At 38.2% G+C, this 23,099-nt stretch overlaps 1 protein-coding gene across 1 annotated transcript in view; it reads left to right on the forward strand.

The window, feature by feature from the left end:
* The window catches only part of LOC111230632 (ectonucleotide pyrophosphatase/phosphodiesterase family member 2-like), a 40,714-nt gene that overhangs the window by 12,731 nt on the left and 4,884 nt on the right, over window positions 1–23,099 (forward strand). The window contains exons 20-24 of the mRNA XM_022757416.1: window positions 330–469; window positions 2,838–2,979; window positions 5,028–5,105; window positions 7,237–7,369; window positions 7,718–7,871. Of these exons, the coding sequence (XP_022613137.1) occupies window positions 330–469; window positions 2,838–2,979; window positions 5,028–5,105; window positions 7,237–7,369; window positions 7,718–7,871 (647 nt within the window). The remainder of the gene's footprint in view (window positions 1–329; window positions 470–2,837; window positions 2,980–5,027; window positions 5,106–7,236; window positions 7,370–7,717; window positions 7,872–23,099) is intronic.

Below are 23,099 nucleotides of genomic sequence, written 5' to 3' on the forward strand. Positions count from 1 at the left end.
GTACCATGCGATGGAAAAACAAAACAATGTTTTTTATGAAGTGTTTATCACGTCCTGATAAGCCACCACACATGACTATAACTCAGTACTGAATCACTGAGTTCTCACAACTGAAGCATTATTTCCAGTTTCCTCTTCCTATCAATTCCCACTGTATTTTAAAAGACATCATCATCAATGATTAATAGCTTCTATGGCATCTATTGCTGACTGACATGTATTGACAGCTGTCTGCACAGCTTTGAGGAGGAGAATTGTGATTTTTGTTTTTATGGCTTAAGATTGATGCTTCTTGACCTCTTTGCTGAAATGTGTGTGTGTTTATGCAGACAGCACTCACCTACCGTTCGGTCGTCCAGCGGTGATGTTTGACACTGAGTACAGTTTGCTTCATCATGTGGAGTTCATCAGTGGATATAGCAAAGAGCTGGCCATGCCGCTGTGGACAGCATACACACTGCCACGACAGGTGAACACACACTTGTTTTTTTTCATTTAAAGTTGCTCCCTGGAGACCGACCCCAACCACAACCACTATATGTCTAACTTCAATACACATTACATGTCTTACGTTTTTTTCTGTAACTTGTATAATTTAAAACCCAATTTATAATGTGGACATGTGACTTTCGAGGTTTTGCAATAACAATGCGAACAGTCTACATAATAAATGCACTTCACATTGCTGTCTAATGCATTAGACTTCTTCTTACAATTAGCCACTGTTCTGTTCATCTCTAGGAAAATCAACTTGAAGAGACATAAACCTGCAGCAGATAGATAACCCATGACATTAGCAGCAGGGAGTCTGTTGAGAGTTTTTATTGTTGCCAACATGTAAACTAAGCAAAAAGCTGGTGATGCCTGAGTTCAATAGTATACGTCAAACAGCAGGGGGCAGCAGCGTCTAGTCTGGTGAATAAGAGAAGAAGAAGAATTTGACCAATCATAACGCTGGCTTCAGTCCCCCAAAACACGAGCAGTTGTTACAGTTTCTCATCCAGTCTGGCTGGTTCCTCAGGTGAGGGCGGTGCTTTAATATTAAGGTAAACGGGCTGGGTTGAATGTGGAAAGTTGACAATGTGAACTGAGTTAAGTTGACGCAGACCTACCTAACCTGTCCAACTGTTTAAAGTTAATAATGTTACCCTAACGTTACGTAATTTTAAAGCTAGCTAGCTTGTAGCTAGGTAGCTACGAAAACACTGACAAAAGTAACTTTAAGTTATGTTGTCTGTGTGTTGCAGATTGTCAAACGCGACTTTTCATAGTAGTTCCTCTGTGCCGCAGAAATAAAGTTATATAAAGTTATATATAAAGTTAAGTCAAAGTGAATATGCATGTGCGCGAACCCACCTTGCATTTAAAATAAATGTGATAGATGAGGAGGACACTGACAGGAAGAGACTGACAGTGTTTTACATCACAACATAATTGCTTGTACCTGAAAATCAAAACATATTACAGTATACAAAATAAATGATGCCATTTTTTATTAAATACTTGAATTAATTCCACTTTATCAGTTTGTATTAGCACAACTATTTTACATAACATATAAATCATTAAAACAATTGTTTTTAACAGCTGTAATGTAACTTTTGACTATTAGTAAAGTTCAATGAGTAAGTGATATTTAAAAAAAAAACATGGTCAAAACCTTGCCTGAACTGATGTCACATTATTCACACATGCCCACAAAAAGCTGGCTATTCGTGAATGTAAATATGTCCTTTTGTTAGACTTCTTCTTCAGAACATATAACTGTATTGTTTTCTTCATAGCTGATTCATATATTGAATAACTTGATGATATATTGGTGAGATGGTGAAATGATTGCGTGCAAAGTGAAGACGTGTGGAAGCATGTGAAATAAGCATTACACTATTATGGCACTCAAAATATTTTGCCAAGGCTGGCAGGTCTGTAAAAGTCTTTGAGAATTTGCCGCTGAACTGCAGCCTTTTCATTGCAACATTAATCACTACTTATCCTATTTTTCACCAACTTGTAAGTCTTTAGAGATTTGTCATCGTTATGTTATTGGACCTTGAATGCACCACGAGGGGGATCAATTCCACATTAGGTGACAAATGTTTTCCACTGTGATGGATTACTTTTCTGCAACAAGTTTCAAGTCCCTCCAAACTGATTTTTTATAATTCACTGAAAAATTTGAAATAAAAACATCCCTGAAGTAATTTGGAAAATGCTCAGCTGAAGTTTAATATACAGTATGCAATTTGATTTGAAACATTTTGATCTGTGGGTCCAGAAATCTAACATGTGTAGTGCACTTTGACATGCCAGCAACATTTTGGTATGTTTCCTCACACAGTTTGTGTTTGTGCTTTGTGCCTCTCATTCATTTAAACTGGGTGTCTGGTTGTAAAAGTCCTCACAGGCCAGATGTTGTTGTCCGCTGTGAATGAAAGTGTGTTTATATCAGAGCAGAACATGACGGAGCTACAGAAACATGTAAACATAAACAACAAGTCAAGCAACACCAGTTGACACAGAAACTGAGTGAGCGAAGCTGTGAACGTGCGTGTTTGTCCGGTGTTTACAGGAAAATGTGAGCTGCAGGTTTACAAGATGCAGCTGCTCACACGACACACGCACACATCATACATGAATACCTACACACACTTGGACAAGCATGCAACATGGTACCCAAAACTAATTTTTCTCTAAATCCCACACTGCTCTCTTCATCATCTCTTTCTTTTCATTCCCTCTCTTTCATCCACAACTGTCTGTCTTTTTTTTTTTTTTTTGCAGAATGTATTTTACATGTATTAGTGTTTAATTGTGTCCATATCTCTCTCTTATATTAGGAGGACATCACTCCTCTACCGGAGGTTTCCCTCGGTGTTCAGTGTATCCGGGTCGACCCCAGAGTTTCAGCTGATCACAGTCAGAGCTGCACCACCTACAGCCAGAACAACCACCTCACCCACGGCTTCCTCTTCCCCCCAGGTAAACCCGCAGGGTGACCACAGCAGGACCACAGCACTCCCTGGGGAGGAGAGTTAATACTGATGTGTCTGATGTGTGCTTTTTGAGAGAGTATACAATATCTTCATTACAAATATGAATACATGATAATGAAAAAATACATCAAACATATCTTAGTCGCAACTGAACAGAGGCAGCACTGTCACTCCAAAATAGTACAACTTATAAATGTTCCTTTTAAACCTTTTTTTTTTGTCTCCCCCCTCTGGCAGTGACACTAATTACACAGACACTGTTGAATACACAGAAATTTCCACAGTTCCAAGACAATAATTCATGATTTTTTTATTTTTTTCGTTTCTTTTTTATCTGGACCATCAGAAACTTTTCTTGGATGCTCCCTAGGTTTTCTCGCCATACACTCCATAGCACCATACTCCTGCTGCTGTAGTTGCTCTGTCTCCATGGCTACAGTAGCTCCCCCTGAGCTGTTCTGAGACGTTATGTTGTCTGCATGTCCACTGTAAACATATTTTGAGGCTCAACACAAGCACCCGACGGACAGGTGCATGTTGTTGACTTTTCTGTGTCCCAGGTGAAATACATAGGTCGAAACCTTCAGCATGTTGTACTGCGTTTCAAGGGGGACAAGTCCAAAGTCCAAGCTGTCTGTCAGATGCTTAATTGAAGCTTTCACATATATTTACAGTATTCATAAAGACAGAACAGCTGTAGCTCTTCAGCTCTGGCAAACTCGCTGGTTGTCGTAAAACACATTACTGCTGGTGTGCAGAGCAGGAAAGTCACACCAGATGTAAAACTGTCTACTGCAGAATCCAGACCGATTTACCGGGTGCTGAGAGGGTCACCCAGCATGGTCGCACCGAGTTAAATGTATCGGACGTTCATTTATATGGGGGGGAAAAAAAAAAAAGATTTGACAAACGTTATCATTACACAGTCTCTCAGTCATCTCAAAGTTGTCAACTCAAATCTGTACATGACCATATATTTTCATATCAAGTGGCATTCATGTATTTGTTGCACCTTTGTAAACAGTATTTGTCAAATAAGAAATTTTGCCTTTACATTTACATTTTACTGCAGTTTCATTGGAGGAAACTGTCATGGTGGATGGAGGTCTGGACCCACAATGCAGACAAGACACTGAATTGCTGTAGAAAACACGAGTGTTTATTACGCAAAGGTTGGAGCGGCTGGAGCGGGGCAGGGGTTGCTGGATCTTGGAAGGGTAGCTTGGCTGCTGGGGTTTGGAAGGGTGGTGGCAGAAGCAGGACCTGGAAACAAGGGGAAAAAACATGGTCAGAAACTGAGCTATAAAGCTAGCAAGAGAACTGAAGACTGAGACACTGACGATACTCTGAGCCGAAATACTATACCACTTAGGTAAGCTGACAATCTGGCGAAGGGCTGTGAACTGGACCAGGGTTTTATGCAGACTGGAGTGAAGGTGACTTGATTGCAGATGGCTGGCAGGTGGCTTGATTACTGACAGCTGGCAGGTGTGCAGGTGAGTGGTGACTTCAGCTCCGCCCAGCTCCAGACAGACAAACACTAGGATCCTGACAGAAACTAAGTTATTTTGCCATAGGTGAGTTTATTGTTTACTGTAAATTACCAGTGATCTGGTGTAGTAGAGGCAGCTGTCAGAATAAAACACAACATTTCTCTTTCAAAAACATTTACAAAATTGACATTAGATGTGTGTGTGCTGTGATTATAAAGTAATAACAGGTAGTTGGGTAAGAACTCATTCAATTTCTTCTGACCTTTTGAAACAGGGTGTGTTCTTCAAAAGAAAAAGAAAATAAATATTAGTGGGGCATTTTAATAAGCGTTTTACAGGTTAGAACCAGGTGTGAACTGTAACATTTTCCATGGCGACCCTGTTATTGGTTTGTTGATATCATGGCGGTGCCAATCGAAAGGAAAATTACTTTGACATTTGTTTCTCCAACTCTCTGTGATGTTTCCATGACAACAGTATTTGACACAATCTTGTTTCGGCATTGATTTTAAGAGAATTTGTTGTGCTTCTTTCTCGACAGAGCTGGCATTGTCTCCTGAGTCCAGATACGACGCTTCTCTCATCACCAACACGGTTCCCATGTACCCCGCCTTCAAGAGTGAGTCACTTAAAATAGGACAAAGTAAACTCGACTGAAACTTGAACTCATGTCCTTCAATTTTACCAGAGGCCAATTTGTGAATGATGTATGAATGTCAAGTATTATGGTTTTATCGAAACTGGAAAATCATTCAGGGTAAAGCCCTTATTTACAATGAAATTGAGCAGGTATAAAATATTAGAAATACAAGATAAAAGAAGAACATCAATTAAAACAAACATATATATATATACAATTAATAAATAATGTAACAACAAAATCAATTAAAGAAGGCACAAACAGAAGTTAAAAGGTTAGAGATTAAGGATTTAAAATGACAAAGAGGTAGCAAAGAGTTCATACTTAAAGTGTTTTGTAGTGAGTTCCAGATGGATGGTGCAAAGAAGCCACAAATGATCATTGCTAGCATATGAATTTGGGAGTGAAACAAGGCTCTTGAATATACAAGCACGAGTGAAACGTGAAGGAGAACATGAGGTGACCAAATTTTGTAGATTTCAGAGAAAGGTCTCAGATATGAGGCTGACAGTTTCGTAGAGATTCTTGCTGGAACTGAGCTACAGAAAACAAACTCAAAACTTTGAAAGATCTCATTTGATTTTTTTCAATACCAGGTTTGCAAAACCTAGTATTGATGAATATCTTGTAAATTGCAACAGAGATTCCAAATCTCTGGAGGCAAAATGCAATAAACCACCAAAGCCCTGCAAAACACCAAATTGGTGACATTTCTTGCCTTTATAGGGAAATAAGTCAGTGAATTGTGAGTTAATAATTCATTAATGATCTTAGAGGAAATTTGATGATTTGTGGGTCTTATGGTGCTTTAACAAAATCAAGGAGTGTGTTTGTAACACGACTACAAGCTACAACCTGTATACAAAGTTTAACTGATGCCTCTGATATACAAACAAAAGTGGTATTTTCTGTGGTGTCCAGTTGTGTCACATGAGAGAAAGGAAAGAAACGTGGTGATGTCAGGTCTGAGCGAGGACGGCCTGATACCCATTGTTTCTGCAGAGAGAGAGGACTTATCAGGACAAAACACACACACTCTGTGTCATGCAGATACACAGTATTCATCATTGTTGTCAACAGTGTGATTAATCAGTTTCCAGACCAAGAAAGTGGTGTGAAAACTGAATTTGTTTTTTAGATCATTTAAAGATGTTTGATTTGGTAATTTCTTCAGATTATTTTTCACTGCTCTTTGCAGCATAGTGAATGACTCGAACACCGATGTAGCGTAATTATGCAAAGTTTTGTAATTACATCAAATTTAATTAAATTAGTGCTTTTGACGGGGAGGCATTTTTGATATTTACTCATGAGATTATTTCAAAATTGAGCTACAATGTGTTATTTAAATAACAACTTTCAAAATTAAAGCATTAAAACATGTCAGTCTCCTTATTCAACCAATTAGGTGAATGCACAACAACTCGTCTTTGAGGTACTGAGACACAGGAAGAACTGGTAGTTTCTGGATGATAAAATAAGCATATTATATATTATTTGAAGGAGCATATACTACATAAGGGTTGACAAAGTATTATGATCCCTGGACTTTTCACAGCCAGTTACATAATACACAGAAATATATTCTACTTTTTAAACATGCTATTTTAGCGCCAAGTAATGGACACGGATTCTTTTTATTTGATTCAGGTTTTTCTTTTTGTTCAAGGTGAAAAATCATTTGAAACGGCATTAATATTCATGCACAGTATAACTCTAACTGCTGAAGCCTTTTATTTTCTAATACAGACATTCTGAGGTTATTAAATGTCTTTAAATTAAGTTTAACTTTTTTTGTACATGGTTAAACACATTATTTAATGTTTATAGAAATGTGTCACTTTGTTTTTGTTTTTGTTTGTTTTTGTTTTGTTTTTTGTGGTCTGGCTGATCTGATAGCATCTGGATTGCAGTGCACCCTGCATCCATTTACACCTGCACCTGGATTTCCTGATCCAGTTAAGATTTCCAGGTACAGGTATCATAACACCAGGTGCAGATGGGGGGGATAAGCTCATTTATGTCAGAGGCCGATAACATCTGATATTTATGAAAAGGTCAGTATTTGTTTTGTATGGCAGCATCTCACTGCTTGTTCCTCTGTGTGCAGGACTGTGGAGTTACCTGCAGGGGACGCTGCTGAGACGTTACGCAGAGGAAAACAACGGTATCAACGTGCTTGCCGGACCCATCTTCGACAACAACTATGACGGCCTCCGTGACACAACAGAGAAGATAAAAGAGTAAGGGTCAAAGGTCAACCACTAGAGGTCAGAAGTACCCTGTGGAATATTTCATCACTATTGGCACTATTGTTTTTAAGAGCAGGTCAATTTTGTTTGTATACTGCGCACACACGAGGACACGCATGCTTTCACACTACACTGACTGACAGTTGATGGCAGGAAATGTAGCAGGGCACCATCGAAGGCACTGAATAAAAACACTAGAGCCAGTAAACAGTTGTACACAATATAGGTTTCATATTACTGAAAAGTGGTTTTGCAGTTGTTTTTTTTTAAATAAAAATTACAACTTTATAAATCACCTGGTTGTTATTTTTGACACTCTGATCGCCGTCCTCCCTCCAGGTTTTCACCCGACATTCCGCCTGTCCCAACCCACTTCTACACTGTTGTGACGAGCTGTCAGGAGCTGAACCAGACCCTGGAGGAGTGTGCTGGAGCGCTCAAGGTCTTCTCCTTCCTTCTCCCTAACAGACCAGACAACTCCGAGGCCTGCAATGTGAGTTCAACCGATTCCCAGCAGGGGGCAGCGATGTCCCATCTGTCACTGCTGTTGCATGAATTCAGTTCAGAATTGTCAGTAATTAAATAAGTAAAGTAAAGTGCATTTACTCAAGTACTGTAACTAAGTACAGATTTAAGGTACTTAGTTACAGTACAGTAAAATATGATGCATTGTTCAAGATTAAACTAGCCAGCAGCATATAAAATGTGAACTTAAATTTATAAGTCAATTATTCAGTTATCTGAAAGTCAATCAGAAATTGATTTGATAAGTGATGAATTTTTAAGTCATTTTTCATGTAAAAATCAAAATATTTCCTGAACTCAGTTTCTCAAATCCGCAGAGCCTCGATTCTGAGGATTTCCTGTCTTAGATTACAGTAAACTGAATAATTTTGATTTGTTATGTCTCACAAACCAGTCAGCGGTTTGAGCAGTTTGATCAAGAAAACAATCTGCACATTAAAAGAGCTGTTTGTAAGTTTTGCTATTGCTACATAGCTAATGTTAGCATTAGCAGCTGTTTACTTACCAGTCTTGCCAAGAGCTTCAGCTATTGTCGAGTTTACAATACCAGAGGTTATAAGACGTCGTCTGAGCTGCTAGTATTTCAGGGCAGACTGGATGCTACAGTCACTTGGTATCAGAAAGTGACAAGACAGTCCAACCGGACAGGGGCTAACGGGTTAGCATCCTAACTTCAGTAGAAGAAAAAGAAGTGATAATAATAGAAGCAAAACAAGAGGGTTGCTTTCCACCATGGGAGACAGCTCTTGGTGAAAAGAGAAATGAAGTTTGATGTTGAGCTTGCAGCGTTTCTACTAGACTGGTAAGTAAACAGCTGTATCAGAATGCTAATATTAACTAGGAATGTCACGATAGCAGAAATTTAGTAGTCAACACCAATACCACGATTCTCAATACCTATTTCGATACCACGGTAAAAAAAAAACAAACACAATAAATTCCATGTACTTTCTCTTTCACTCCTGAATTTCAAATAAACAATACTGTACTAAAATATAAACAATCAACTTTTTATTGCACAGCTTTTCAGCTATAGTGCCCACAGACAAAAAATGTGGAAATAATAGATATAATGAAATGAAACAACTATTGACATAGCAAAAAAGAACAGTGCCATGTAGCCTTCAAGTATTAAAGTAAACAATACTGTGCTAAAATATACAGTCAGTCAACTTTTTATTGCAGAGCATTTTAATAATCTGAGACATAAAAATATGGACATATAATAGATATAATAATACAATTAAACAATTTTTGACACTGCAAAAAAGAACAGTGGCATGTTGCCTTCGAGTATTTAAAGTAAACAATACTTTGCTAAAATATAAGCAGTAAAATATTTATTGCACAGCATTTCAACTGTGGTTTGGAAAGTGCGAAGGCACTGTTTACAAACGGGCTTTTGCAGGTACATAATAAACCCTCATCCTCCGCCTCGAAAGTAAAACATTTCCATACACGACACTTCTGGCTTTTTCTTTCGACGAGCCGAGGTGCTGCAGCGTGACCAAGTTATGTGCCTGAACTTGTCGCCATCTTCCATTTGTTATTGCGGCTAGACTGCAGCCTAGTAGTGGACGATACTCATCCTCCCTTGGGCAGAGGCAGAGTGTGTTCCAAGTCACTCAAATGTCGCCAGTGATGCATTAATTAGTGTTAATGTTCTTTTACACGTGTTTTTGGTAGATTACTGTCACTTTTGAGGTAAGACACTTTTGCACCATGAGATAAGTTGCTCATACAGTTAATGACATCCTGCTCGTGCGCAATGAGAGCTGATGCGAGAGCGGGTGTGACGAGCACTCGTTCAACTGCCTCCCTCAATAGGATGTCAATTTTATGTTGCTTCCTATTGAGGGTGACTATCAATCTCGTCACGTGTCTGTAATTTCGGTACCTTCGAAACCACGAAAAAACGGGTACCGTCCCGCTTTTTGGGACGTGGCATCGACTTGGTACCAAAGTATCGGTTCTGGTGACAGCCCTAATCTTAACTATGTAGCAATAGCAAAACTTACATATATCGCTTTCAATTCAAGATGTAAATAATCAGTCCTATTTCAAATAGTTAAAAACGATCTCTACCACAGCCAACTACAAGATTAAATGCTGTTTACATATTGATGTGACCAAAAATCTAATGTGATAATATAAAATATTTCTCTTTAGTAGCTTGTTTGTTTATTTGATACTTTAAGTCATTTTTTTATTAATATTTTGTGTTGCCCATCCAGTATTTTCCATTTTCAGGTTTCTGTCGTACTCTAGGGATCTTGAGATGTAGTACTCTCATTTTAGGTACAGAGTTCATTCTTAACTTAAGAAAAACAACAGGTCATTTTTCTGCATTATCATCTTTTCAACTGCTTCGTATTTGTAGCAGTTTGTGCTGCATTTTTCCCCATGTCCCCCTATCTAACCAATAACAGTATATTGATGGGGGTACATCACAATACATTACCATCACCTTTTAGCAGTACACAAAATCTGTGTGAGGACACAGAGTGCATCTGTACTTGTTCTAAATAGACAGCAAATATTAATTTTATTTCTTTACCCCCCACCCCACCCCCCCACCCTAATTTTAGAACTCATATTTGAGTACATTTGTGTCTTGGTAGGGTGGTGACCAGACCAGAACTTGATTGTCAACAGGCATGTGACCTCATAAACTGAGAAATGAAAATCCATCTGAGTGCAATTGTGGAGTACCGATACTTTGGTGTGGAGAGGTTATGGATTGATCTTTGTTACTTCTTAATCGTTTACAGACCTTTTATTTACGAAAACGCCAAGTTCTGTCCATCTGCTGTTTATTCTTTTTTCAGGGGCCTCCCTGGGGCTCTCCAAGTGCCACTGCCACTCTACTGTGATAAACAAACTTTACATTTGTATATATACGCTGCAAATATGTAGAGAACAGATTAAACTGTTGCCCCACTTTAAGGTAGAACCATCAGAGTTAGCGAACAGAAAAGCTTTCACAGTGTAGATGTCACGATAGGATGAGTATTTGAACCTACCCACCATACTCTTGCTTTTCTGCTTTAAACCTGTTGAGTCATTTATTAGTATTTATCTTTGTTTACAAAGTAAGTCCTCCAACCTGAACAAGCGTATAGGTTGTTTGTTCCTACCCTCGGACATGATGCATGGGAGTGTTTCGTAAAATCATGCCTGTACGGTGGCAGGCACGCCAGACCTCATGGTTACAGTTATAAACGTCGCTAAGCTTATGAAACATCATCATGGTTTTGTTAGGTTTAGGGAAAGATCGTGCTGTTTCTTAAACAATGTTTGTTTCACACAGGAAACAAAGTCCTGTCTTTTGTCCACCCATCCATCCATCCATCCTGGCCTCCTCCCTACATGGATTTTGTCACAGTATAAACTATGCCACCTAACTTACTCCTTTGTGTCCATCATCATCATCATCATCATCATTATCATTACTATGACCACTTTATTTCATCTACCAATTAAACATGACTATGGGTTTTAATAAGCTGCTTGCACAGCAACCAGTGGGATTGTTTTTTACAGGCCCTTACATAGGCTATATTTTTCCTGTACAAAATTTGATTTATCTGATTGGTTGACAGAGCTATTCACCTGAAAAGTTACAGCATCTTGAAAAGCCCTCAGGTCTTTTAACTTGAAATTACAACCTTTTTTTTTTTTAATCTACTTTTGCAACTTTTAAACACATCACTGACATTTATTCAACAAACATTAAGAGAAGATTCTCCAGATCTGCTTAATCTTAAAATACAGACATGGTATGGCTTGAGATGTTTACTGTTAAGTTTTACAGATGGAAACTCATTTATACCAAGTCGATTGACATAGAAGTTCTTCAAAGGATATGACTAGTGTTATTCTGTAGTAAATATGAACACTGTGCACTCTGCATGCTGTTGTCGGAATCGTTCTGGAGAGAGAGTTTGGCTTGTGCTTGGTGTCCTATAACTCAACTAAAATTGACAATTTATTTTACTTTTTTTTATTTTGAGTTAGATTATGCCACAAGTAGAGCCCAGTGCAGTTTTTGCATGTTTCACCACTTGACAGATCTGTACGCTGTAATGCTCTGATGAGGCCACGATTAGTGGATTAAATGAAGAGATTTCGATTTAAACAGCTAAATATTTTGTCATTGCCTTCTGAATTGACTCACTGGAGATCTGAAGGGGCCTTTATTTGCAGGATGACATCTTTAGCCAGTGCTTCCTAAAAAGCATGATATGGCATGTTTACAAAAATGGTTCATATTACTGTTTTCTGATCTGCCATACATTAATACCTCCGCCAACGAGGTTATGTTTATTTCTATATTATCAGGATAAGGTAAAGTACTGAACTGATTTGCACCAAACTGCGTCATGGGCCAGGGGAAAACCCATTAAATTTTGGTGCATTTCCGGTTGATCATTTTCCTTAACATTATCTCTCAGAAAATGGTTTGTGGATCTGGGTGTAAAAGATCAGACCTATTAAGGGTGTTGAGATCTTTGAGTTTGTGCAGTTTTGTGAGATCCACATAATAATCTTGACCTGACAGACGTGTAGGATTGTTTTATCTTGGCGGAGGAATATGCCATTCTTTGATTAAGTGTAGGCAATTAAAACTACTTCCTAAAGGTCAGGGAATCGTCATAGGTGAAAGAAGCCAATGTTGACCTGTCATAGTTGGATCTTTTTTTATGCCCAACAACGGGCTGCGGTGGATGGTGACTGAAATAATGGATGGATGAATTTCCCTGTGAAATTTGGTAGAAATGTAAAGAAGTGAGCCCAACACTCTGTGAACAGGCATTAGAATAATTGTAAAGTGTTGTCTATGGTGTACAGTTTGTCTTTGTCTTTTTATACTTGTGAGGACCCACACTGATACAATGCTTTCCCCAGCTCCTGACCCTAACCTTAACTATTTCAAATAAATGTCCACCCCAACTCTTACCCTAAACCTAACCTAAACCTAATTCTAACCATAAACAAAAGTCTTAACCTTCCAACAACTCTTTAGTGAAGACTGGTCAAAATGAGAACTGGCCAAAATGCCCTCACTACTGGCTCAAACCTGGAATTGGTCCTCACAAAGATAACAATGCAAACTCACACACATATAAACTATGTAGTTGACCTGGCAGGGGAAGGAAACGTCCAGTAATGATACATGATGATTGTATTACTAACCTTTTTCATGTACTGTCTATACTATTTCAGTTGTGTCTGCACAGAGGTCCAGTCAGTCAGATTAATAGAGCATCAGTTTATGTGGACCAGGGGCCACAAAAACACAAATGACTTCAAAATAAGTACGGAGCTTAGTCCATAGAAACCATTAAGAAAATGACTGTGAGAGTTTGGACTAAGATGAACGACCCTTATTTTAGCAGTCCAGCAGCTGTCAGGTCTGTCTGCGTGTTATCCTAGATCCAATGGGTTGAAAAAGAAAAATAGAGGAGAGAAAAAGATTTATTTTCATGACACAATTGATCTCAACACTTTCTCTCTAATGGGGTTGCAGCTTTTGCCAGGAAACAGATGATTTCCTATGGCAACAGAAGTAAAATTCAAGTCAGATGAAGATCCAAAATTAACAAAATCTTCTCTCTGATATTTGGCCATCATTGTAGGAGTTTTGTGAGGTCACAGAATATCCCCTACCAAGCCCCGATGTCTGCAGCTGCAATAACTAATGAATAAAAGAGAAAGAGCAGACAATCCATTTCATCCTGGTTCCCAGAAAGGACCAGTGAGTTCTTAAAGCCCCCTGACCTCTCTCTGAGTTCATATTGAACTAATTCGCATCAGCACATACATTTTGAAGGAAAAGTAATGGTGACTGGCCCATATTACCATTTACATGATGAGGAAATGGTTTTAACCACAGCCACCATCTTTACATAACCTTAACCAAAGCGCTTTCATTGCCTAAACCTAATAGTGGCACTTTGTTTAGTCCCACCCACCCCGACTCTAGTGCAATACATAAATGTAGCGCTTCATTTATTTATTTGGTGCTATATAAATGGCATCTCTAAGAGGCGATGTGTCACAGCTCAAAGCATGTCACGGAGACACAGGTAAAAGTTTAAAGCTGTTTAACTGAAAGCTTGGAGGGCAAAAGCCAGCAAATGGGAAATGGGCGAGGTCTGTGGGCGGTCTAGAGTCGGCAGCCAGCAGGAACACAGGCAAACAGATTAAAAGGGGGTTAGCAAACGTAGGGAAAAGAAATGGAAACCTACAGCAGGTAAGACATGGTAGACAACCAGGTGGGGATTAAATGAAACTGTGCCAGTATGAGCACTGTAGAACTGTTGAGGGACTAGTGCACAGGTGAGTAAGTGTATTTGGGAATCAGGTATGACTGGTGGGGTTACTCCAGGACAGATAGGAGTGGCAGCATCTGAATTAACAGGAGTGTTACTAAATGGAAAATTACAGGCAAATGTGGATGAAATAAGAAAGAGAAGAAACTGTGACATGGTTACTTTGAGCAATGCATCCCAGATGGTGTACATTTGGATTTGTCAGCAGCAGAGATCATCTGTTGTATGCTGTAGTTTAGACTAGAAGCGAAAGCTCCCCTCAGTAATTGTTAGGTTTAGTAAAGTAGGTGCTCTTTAAGCTTCCCTAAATCCAGATTTTGAAAATTACAATGTTGTCCCGCAGAACTAAATCCGTCTGGACAGGTCTTTAATCATTGACGTGTGGTCTGAATGTCAGTGCCAATTACAAAATGCATTTTGGTCCGTGGATGTTACAAATTCTTAGTTATTTTTGTCTTTTTCTCATTAAGCATGTCTAGACATTGAGGTTAAATCTGGACTGAACTAGGTCGAAAAGAAAGTTGAGATAACAGCATTTAAATTGTTTTATTTCACTACATCATCAGGTTTGCTGTGCAAACAAAAGTTATAAGTAACCTTGTCGCTCTGAGATATTTGCCTTAAATCTCATATTTGGGTAAATACACCACTCCCAAGTCTGTGTGTTGAACAATGGAGCTGGAGCAGAAAATGATTAGCCTAGCTTAGCATAAAGACTGAAAGCGGGGGGAACAGCTACCCTGAAAACCAAAAACTAGTTCAAAGCTGAAAGCAGGGGAAAGTCTAAAGAAAATAGTTAACGCCATATCATTCTAATTCTCTGTAAAACCACAAATTGTTTCTCTGTGTTGCTCTGTGTATAGATTTAACAAACAAGATACAAGTTAATTTGTGAGCTTCAGAAGGGTGCATTTTGTTAAGAGAGGGGATTAGCCTATCTTAACATGAATTAACTAAACAGTTAGCCTGGCTCTCTCCATGGTTAAACAAAATACGCCTGCCAGCACCTCCTAAGCTCCAGCTCCATACATAAAACACAGACAAGGACAGTGGCATTAATCAGTAAACGACCAAAGTGACATGCTCGACCTTAAAAAATAAAAACACAAGTGGAATCTGCAACTTCCATAAACATTCATCTATCAATCATTTTAGTTCAAACTGAAAGGTTTTCCTTGTATAAAAAAACCGAAAGCTGTAGTATTGTTTGAACTTTTGAACTGTTGAACTTGTATCTGGAGTGCAGATGACTGCTCTCATTATGTACGTGAGTTTCCCCGTCTGCTGTTGTCATGACAAAGGAGCTGAGAGGAAGCTCCTTACTGTTGCTAAAACATAAGTGCTACAGCTGGGCATGTATTGCATGATTACAGGACTTCAAACATTACTCACGGTGACATATTCTCTCTTTTCTATGTAAATATGTTAGTGATATGGCTATACATAAAAAATTTATGAGTCATACTCAGTTTCATACACAGATATGCACAAACATGCAAAACAGTTCAGCATGTCAGACACAGCGGCCTACAGGAATTGGACACCTACAAAACTGATTTCTAAAGCCAGTCACTGTGTCATTTAGGATCGGACTTGCATAACTACAGTTTAGTAAAAGGCATGTGTTTCTTAAAATGCTGTGAAACTGGAGGTATGTTAGAATTTGTATATAACTTCTGCTCCACACAAGTGATTCAGAGGAACTCTGCAGAATATTTCCATATGTTCATTTCTCACCTTCAGATTTATTAATTTTGTGGTTTCAGTAAACACATCACAAAATGCTGACAAAAACAATTTACAAATACTAGTCAAACAGTATATTTTATTTTTTAAAAAGTTGGATTTTTGAATACTACAAAAATGAATTGTATTTTACAGTTTAAAGTGTGTCTGCTGTTTCTTTAACAAATCACCTCAGTGCCATTAGAGGTCACTGTGGGTTCAACTTGTTTCACTGAAGTTTAAGGTCACAAAGTTACTATGACGACAGAAAAGGTATCGTATGATTTCAATTCATTTTGGAGCTCCAAAAAGAGGGTTACTGATTACCTGACAAACCAAAGAGGTGAATATTTATTAATGTACCAGCAGCACAGTACCGCAGACAATATTACTCAAGAAGTATTATGTAAAGTAAAATAAAGTTTATACGTTTATCAAAAGTTTCAAAAGTAAAACTACTAGCAGAAAAATGGTTCTTTTGAGTGTTACATGATTATATAGCTTATTTAGTTTAGTTTATTTAGTTTATTTCGAACATGTGCGAGTAACACAACAAAGTAAACTGAAAAACAAACAAATCCAATAACAATAGTCAAAACAAAAATAATAATGTGAACCCAACATGTCCGAAAAGGAGTAGGATGAAGCATATGCTTATTTAAACCTACCCTTTCTCCACTACTCAATTATCAATCTTTCTCCCCAAACATATATATTTACATAAAAAAGAAAATAAATAGATTAAATAAACAAATACATAAGTCATTTGTCATTTATGAAAACACCCGATTATTAAAGCCCTTCTTCCTCCCTGTACCTCGTGAAAACCATGTGTTTGTACCGCTTTTTAAACTGGATCATGTTTGGACATTGCTTGAGCTCCACACCCAGTCTGTTCCACTTGGTTTATTATTATGGATGTGTTAATGTGTACATTAATTACAATACTTTCAGTAGTTAGTAAGATGGTTGGCTGAAATCTGAAAGTTGAAACAAGTTTTCTTGAGATTTTCAGAGATTAATGAACCTGTGAGATGAAGATGTTATTTGCATCAAACATCCAGTTAAGCTGTAATATAACTGTGGTTCAGCTGAAACGGGCCTAATGTATAGCTGATAATGATACTGATTTATATTTACTTTACTGCCACCTCTACATAAATTTGTAGACATGTTCATTCTTGTTCATTTCAGTGTCTTTAGTACATAAATCTCTTCTACTGAAGGTGTCAGCATTATGACGGGAGAGGGAGACACTTTTCATCTTCCTAATATGAAGAAGAAAAGAAAAAAAAAAAAAGAATTGTGTCTCTTAATGTGAATTCATCATGGATTTTGGCTCCGGAATGTACTGTGATGTTAGCAAGGAATGTGGGAGGTGTTCATGCCTACCAGGTAACATCACACAGCTGGATCACTGTGAGTCAGTGATGTGTTGTAAAATGCAAATCAACACACACTGTTGATATACATAGTAATAAATTATGAAATGACACATAGCCGGCTACCAAAACTTTATTGAAGCATGACTTCAAGTTTGAATCCACTTGAACTAGTGAAGGGCATGTGGTCAGAATAAACAGACACATTTAAAACTATCAGAATTTTTCTCACATTATCTACTGTAGGATTAGAAATGCTATAATATAAAGTCTGATTATTTAATCATTGTGGCATGGCCAGTGTTGTGCCAGTTCACACTTTGAAAGAACTAGCTCAAAGTCCAGTTCATACAGACGAAAATGAACCAGTTCACGTTCATAGTTCATTTTTTAAAATTGTCTGAGTCTGAATCTGAGTCTTCACTTGTTTGTTCATAAAACTGCTTCAAATGCTCAAACAAAGCGGCTTCAGCAGTAGTCGATGTGTTTGTACCGTCTGTAGCGCTTGCGCTGGGCTGGGCTGTGTCTATGGAGACGTTATGCAGCGTGCTGTAAAAGTGACATAAAACGTGAGCAGCGTTCACGTTCGTCATTTGTGAAGTGATTCTTTCATTTCAGTGTTCACTAAAAATATGAACGTGTTCAATGAACGGCGTTCATGCACTGGACATGGCCCCCCTTGCTTCTGGTGTAGCTCAGGTTGCTTTTAGAGGATCTCAGCCCCCATTGGCTCCCCTGTACTTCTACTATTTGCCACTTCTAAAGAATATATTGACCGCTTTATAATCTCCTATGGTATAAGGAACTTCTAATAAGAGAACTGTGTCCTGAGGAAGAGAGAGAGAGGTCACTGAAGAACAGATGTCACAATTAGTCGAGGTGTTTTTCTTCTGCAGAAAGACAAGCACTGGAATTCTCTGAAACTGCCCAGAGAAGGAAAAAATCCTCTTGAAAGCCAAACAACACAGGGAAATAATCTCATGTGCTGTTCCTCTGAACTGGAAGCTTCCTGTTTAAGTTGTGTCTGGGAAATGACTGTGCTCTTTTAGCTACTGTGCCAGGAAGCTGGCAAGATAGAGGCTCTGCGAAGCTGTCAGATCCATTTGAAAGATGGTTAGATGGAATGGCAGACTGCCTTCTGAGCTGCTCTCAATGCACAATGTTTGTGTGTCACTCACTCACTCCTGACAGATCAAAACTAAGCTGGAGTACGTGTTTACCTACATGGGGGAAACCTCATTGTGTGTGTGTTGTTGGCGTGCAGATATGATGAGACAGTTTCATGTATACAGCGTGTGGGTGTGAAATTATATGATTGGTGAGAACACTTGTGAAAACAGCTTTTGTGAGGAGCTGTGACGGTTTGACATGTGTGTTATCACATAATCATAAATCACTATGATGCCGAATATTGTGTCACCTGCCTAGGTGAGAGGGTATTACAGAATCCAACAAAAACAAAACCAAACAAAAGAAAAGATCATGGATTTTTCTGTCACATAGTAAATGAATTGAAATATCATATAGTTATATAATTACACTATAGTTAAATTACAGAAATATTCAAAATGACAATAAAATGACATTAAAATACTATTAATATTTGTTAATTGTTAATTCTTAAATTTTTCAACTATTGTGAATAATTTACTGGTTTATGAAATTTGATGATTATTATGTCTTTGTCATCCTCTGTGGCAGACCCTGACAAGTAATATTATAATTTATTTGGAAAACAAATAGTCCAAAGTGTTTAACTTCATGAGAAGTGTTTTATGAAGTGCAGCTTACCAGTTAAAACCAAAAAATGCTAATGGGAAAAATACATTTTGAAATGAAAAACAGATGATTATTTTGATCAGATGAGACATATAAATATGCTAATTTTTAATCTTGAGGGTTCATTTAAAACTACTTATTTGTATTGTATGTAGTATACAAACATACATGTAAAAATACTTTATTATTTAGATTATGATTTGATTTGTTTGTTTGAACCCTAAAAAAAAAAAAAAAAAACCCTTTTGGTTCTGAAAAATGAATCACCGAAGTGTCTGGGAATTTTTAGAATGACGAATTGAATGACAGCAAATGACATTATGCCATTGTCTCATGTGGCTGTGAGAGCATCACAGTTGCTTGCTGCTTGTACTGTCATAACTCTGTGGACGGCCTACGCAGGAAAGAGCAAAAATGAAAATACGTAATGTCTGCGCTCACAAGGAACTAATGTCATTATGGTGTAACATGATAACAACATGAGTGCAGTTAACTGGAAAGCCTCAGCAGCTTGTCTCTTCCTCCATGTTTCCTGCCAAAGCTGTCTGTTAAAAGAAAGTTTGGATGTGTCATTTTGGAAAAGCTGGAACTTGGCTGGTATTAATTGATTAATGAAACAATTGTTTCTGCACAGAATGTTACAGATTTCATCAGCAAGCTGTGTGGCCCAGGAGCTGCCAACATCTGTCACTGAGTTGGTCGATCCACCACTGATGATGTCGCCCAAAGTGATAGGTGTTCCCTGCAGAATGAATGAATTGTAATGATTTTGGTGATCGTTTGACATTTCAATTAGTGCCATAATGAGGTCAAAATTATCCAGATTATCCCTGCGAAACTATTGACATTCCTATCAGACTTGGCTGTACTTTGTGGTTTAAATATTTGCACCCCAACTATCTAAGCCAATGTGCGTTTAGACAGAGCAGGAAGCATATTTTTGCCTCATGATTCAACTCTGACTACTGGACAGTTGACTAACTGATGTGCCAACTGTACAGATGTTATCTGAAAATGATTCTTTTATTTTGGTCTGTCTTTTAGCCGAACTGTCTTGTGGAAGTCCTTTGTGAAAGCCTTTCACGTAACCTCTGACATAGTGAAAGAGTCCCTTTGTCCATGTTTGTCACATTTGATCACTTAGATGATCTCACGGCCCCTCCTTGTTCTTTCAAAACAAACTTTTTTATTCTGTGCCTTGAAAATCAGGATTAAAGTTGAATGTGAGTGGGTGGGTGCTTTCAGCAGCATGACATTATATCCATTGCTGAAGCCACTGAACTGCAGAAAACATCTGATTATACTGACAGCTTATTTACGTCATTGTAACACAAAAACGTTGTAGCCCAGGGTTCAGGTTTTGCATACAGATAAGATGACTGAGCATGCTTACTGTGGAGAATGTTGCGTCAAATCGAGCCTCGAGACATTTTGATTTACATGTGTATACACATTTACTTACTTACATTATTGGCTACACTATATTACACTGCTGGAAACTTACAAAATGCATATTTTCTGTTTCCATCTAAATTAATATGTGCCAAAACAGCTGCAGGTGGTCAGCCTAAAAACTTGTACAGCCCTCCATCCATGTGAGGAACATTGAACTCTGTCAGTACTTAGCATTCACTATAATTAGTGCTATAAAGTCAGTGCAGAAGCTAAGGCTTTTCCCTGCATGTGTACTTCTTGTATCATTACTGGCCAGTACCGGGCATCCAAGCTACATAATTCACATTAAACTGAAACTCAAAAAGCTCCAACTTTGTGAAGGGAAAAAAATATACCCTCTGCAGTTTATGAGGTACACCTAGCTAAAACTAATGCCCTCTAATACAACAAAAAGATCAGTTATAATGTTCAAACAGGTGTTTTATATCAACGAACATAGGTTAAATAACAGAAACACGTTTCTGTATACTGCAACACATTTCAACAGCACCACACTTTCTCAAAACAACCCTGACTTCTAGAAATTACGTTTCTGTACAACTAAACTACAACAAAGAAGGTGTACCCAATAAACTGCCAAATGGATGGACTGCATTAGGCATAATTGGTCTGATCTAAATGGTGCTTTATAAATAAGTCATTGGTGTGCAAGCCCAGGCTTAGCCATTCTATTGGCAGATGAAAAATAATATTTTAGGAATTTATGGATGGTGCCAGTAAATTTTAATGTTGATCTTGCTCGGATAACTAACGGTCCTAGCTCATTGGAACAGCTACACTTCTGAGTGGTTGAGTGCAAGCATTGTTTTGAATTTTTCATCTCCTTGTTCCTGAGCTACATGAGTTATTTTTAACAGCGATGCTGGAAAAGGTGAAGCCAGTGTTAGCGTCTGCTTGTTCCCGTTTCTAGAAGTTACATCTAGGAAAGCTCTGCAGACAACAGACTGACATCAGGACTCATTTTGTGCAGTTTTTTTAAAGTCCATCTCATGATGGAATAATTAGATGTGTTGTCAAATAGGGGCAATAGGCCAAGTTATGTCAAGATTAACATCAATGAGGAAATTTCTTCAAATTTTGCGCAAATTCATTTGGATTCAAAGGTCAAGGTCACAGTGACCTCACATTCCTGTGAACATGTTACATCAGCAACCCCCCGGGGGGAATTTTGTTACATCTCACACAAGTATTCACTTAGACTCATTGGTTAGATTTTGGTCTTGACCTTTGACGACCAAAAGGTCCGTCAGTGCAATTTATACGCTGGGTGAGGCCTGTCCATTTTACCAGTCTCTACGGCAGCTAGCAGCTCTCTCTTTGAATTTGTGTCCGTGTGCGCATGCTCCTTGCAGTTGTGTGTCTGTCTCCTCGACTCAAATAGAAAGGAAAGAGAAAACTTCTGGTATTGTGAAAAGAGTCCCCCCTTTTTTAGTGGAAAAAACTTGCTTATGCAAAGTAATTTGGTGTAAAAGGAATATGAAGGAGGAAGAGAAACTCCACGCTCCAGACACACACACAGAGTCGGACAGGGGAAGACAGAAAACACAGGGAAAAGGGGAAACACCAGAAACACTGCAGTCTCAGCCTAGACTGGGACCATGCTGTAACAGTTAAGTATGTTTTCCCCTGTGAGAAGACGCAGTCTTTCTGTTTGTGACTCACACAAGAAACTGTAGAATGAATCTTTTCATACGACTGGTTCTTTCATATGGTTTTCATCAAGTTCCCTTTTGACTTAATGGTAACCTTCTTTTTCAGGCCCCTGGTGTGAGCTTATGTTTATATTACATCCATAAGAAGTTTAAAAGGGGGCTCTTGTGACAATTCCTCCTTGAATGATCCATCAAGTCAAATAAATATTTATTAAGCACCTCAGCACTGCTGCCGCAGATGATGAAAATTAAAATAACAGTGTAGTTTCGTCTAAGTTTCTTGAGAATTATGGAGGCAATCATTAGATCATCAGACCAATAATTCAGCCTCATAGCAACAGATCTTATATTTTCAGTCATATTGCACAGCACAGACCAGATGCAGCACACAATTACCAGTTCAGACATTTTCCTGACATTTTTTCAGATTTTTATAAAACATCCTAAAACAAAGAAGATGACCAGTTTTTTCTTTCCTCTGTCGTCCAGTTTTCCACTATTGATAGACATTTTTACGAAAGATCCAAAAGGAAAGAAGAGGAAAGTATACGTTAGAAATACTCGAGTAAAAAGAGTATTGACAGATACTTCTTTTACGACTTCTTTTAACCACAGGGAAAAGGACAAGGTGTGGAGTCAACTGTAAAATTTCCCTGACAACTGTAAAACTGCAGAGGAAAGGCTGAAATATTCTGATACTAGTAGCATTAAACACTGACCTCTCCTCAAACTGACACTAATCTTCATATTATTGGTCTTGTTTATTACTCACTAAAGAACATGACCTTTTGCTCTCACTACTGTGTGAACTGTACAAACCGTCATAAATCCTAATCTTGTCATCTGACACTAATCAGACCTCAGTTTG

Source organism: Seriola dumerili, unplaced genomic scaffold (genome assembly GCF_002260705.1).
Source record: "Seriola dumerili isolate Sdu_G_001 unplaced genomic scaffold, Sdu_1.0 BDQW01000276.1, whole genome shotgun sequence".
Lineage (NCBI taxonomy): Eukaryota > Metazoa > Chordata > Actinopteri > Carangiformes > Carangidae > Seriola > Seriola dumerili.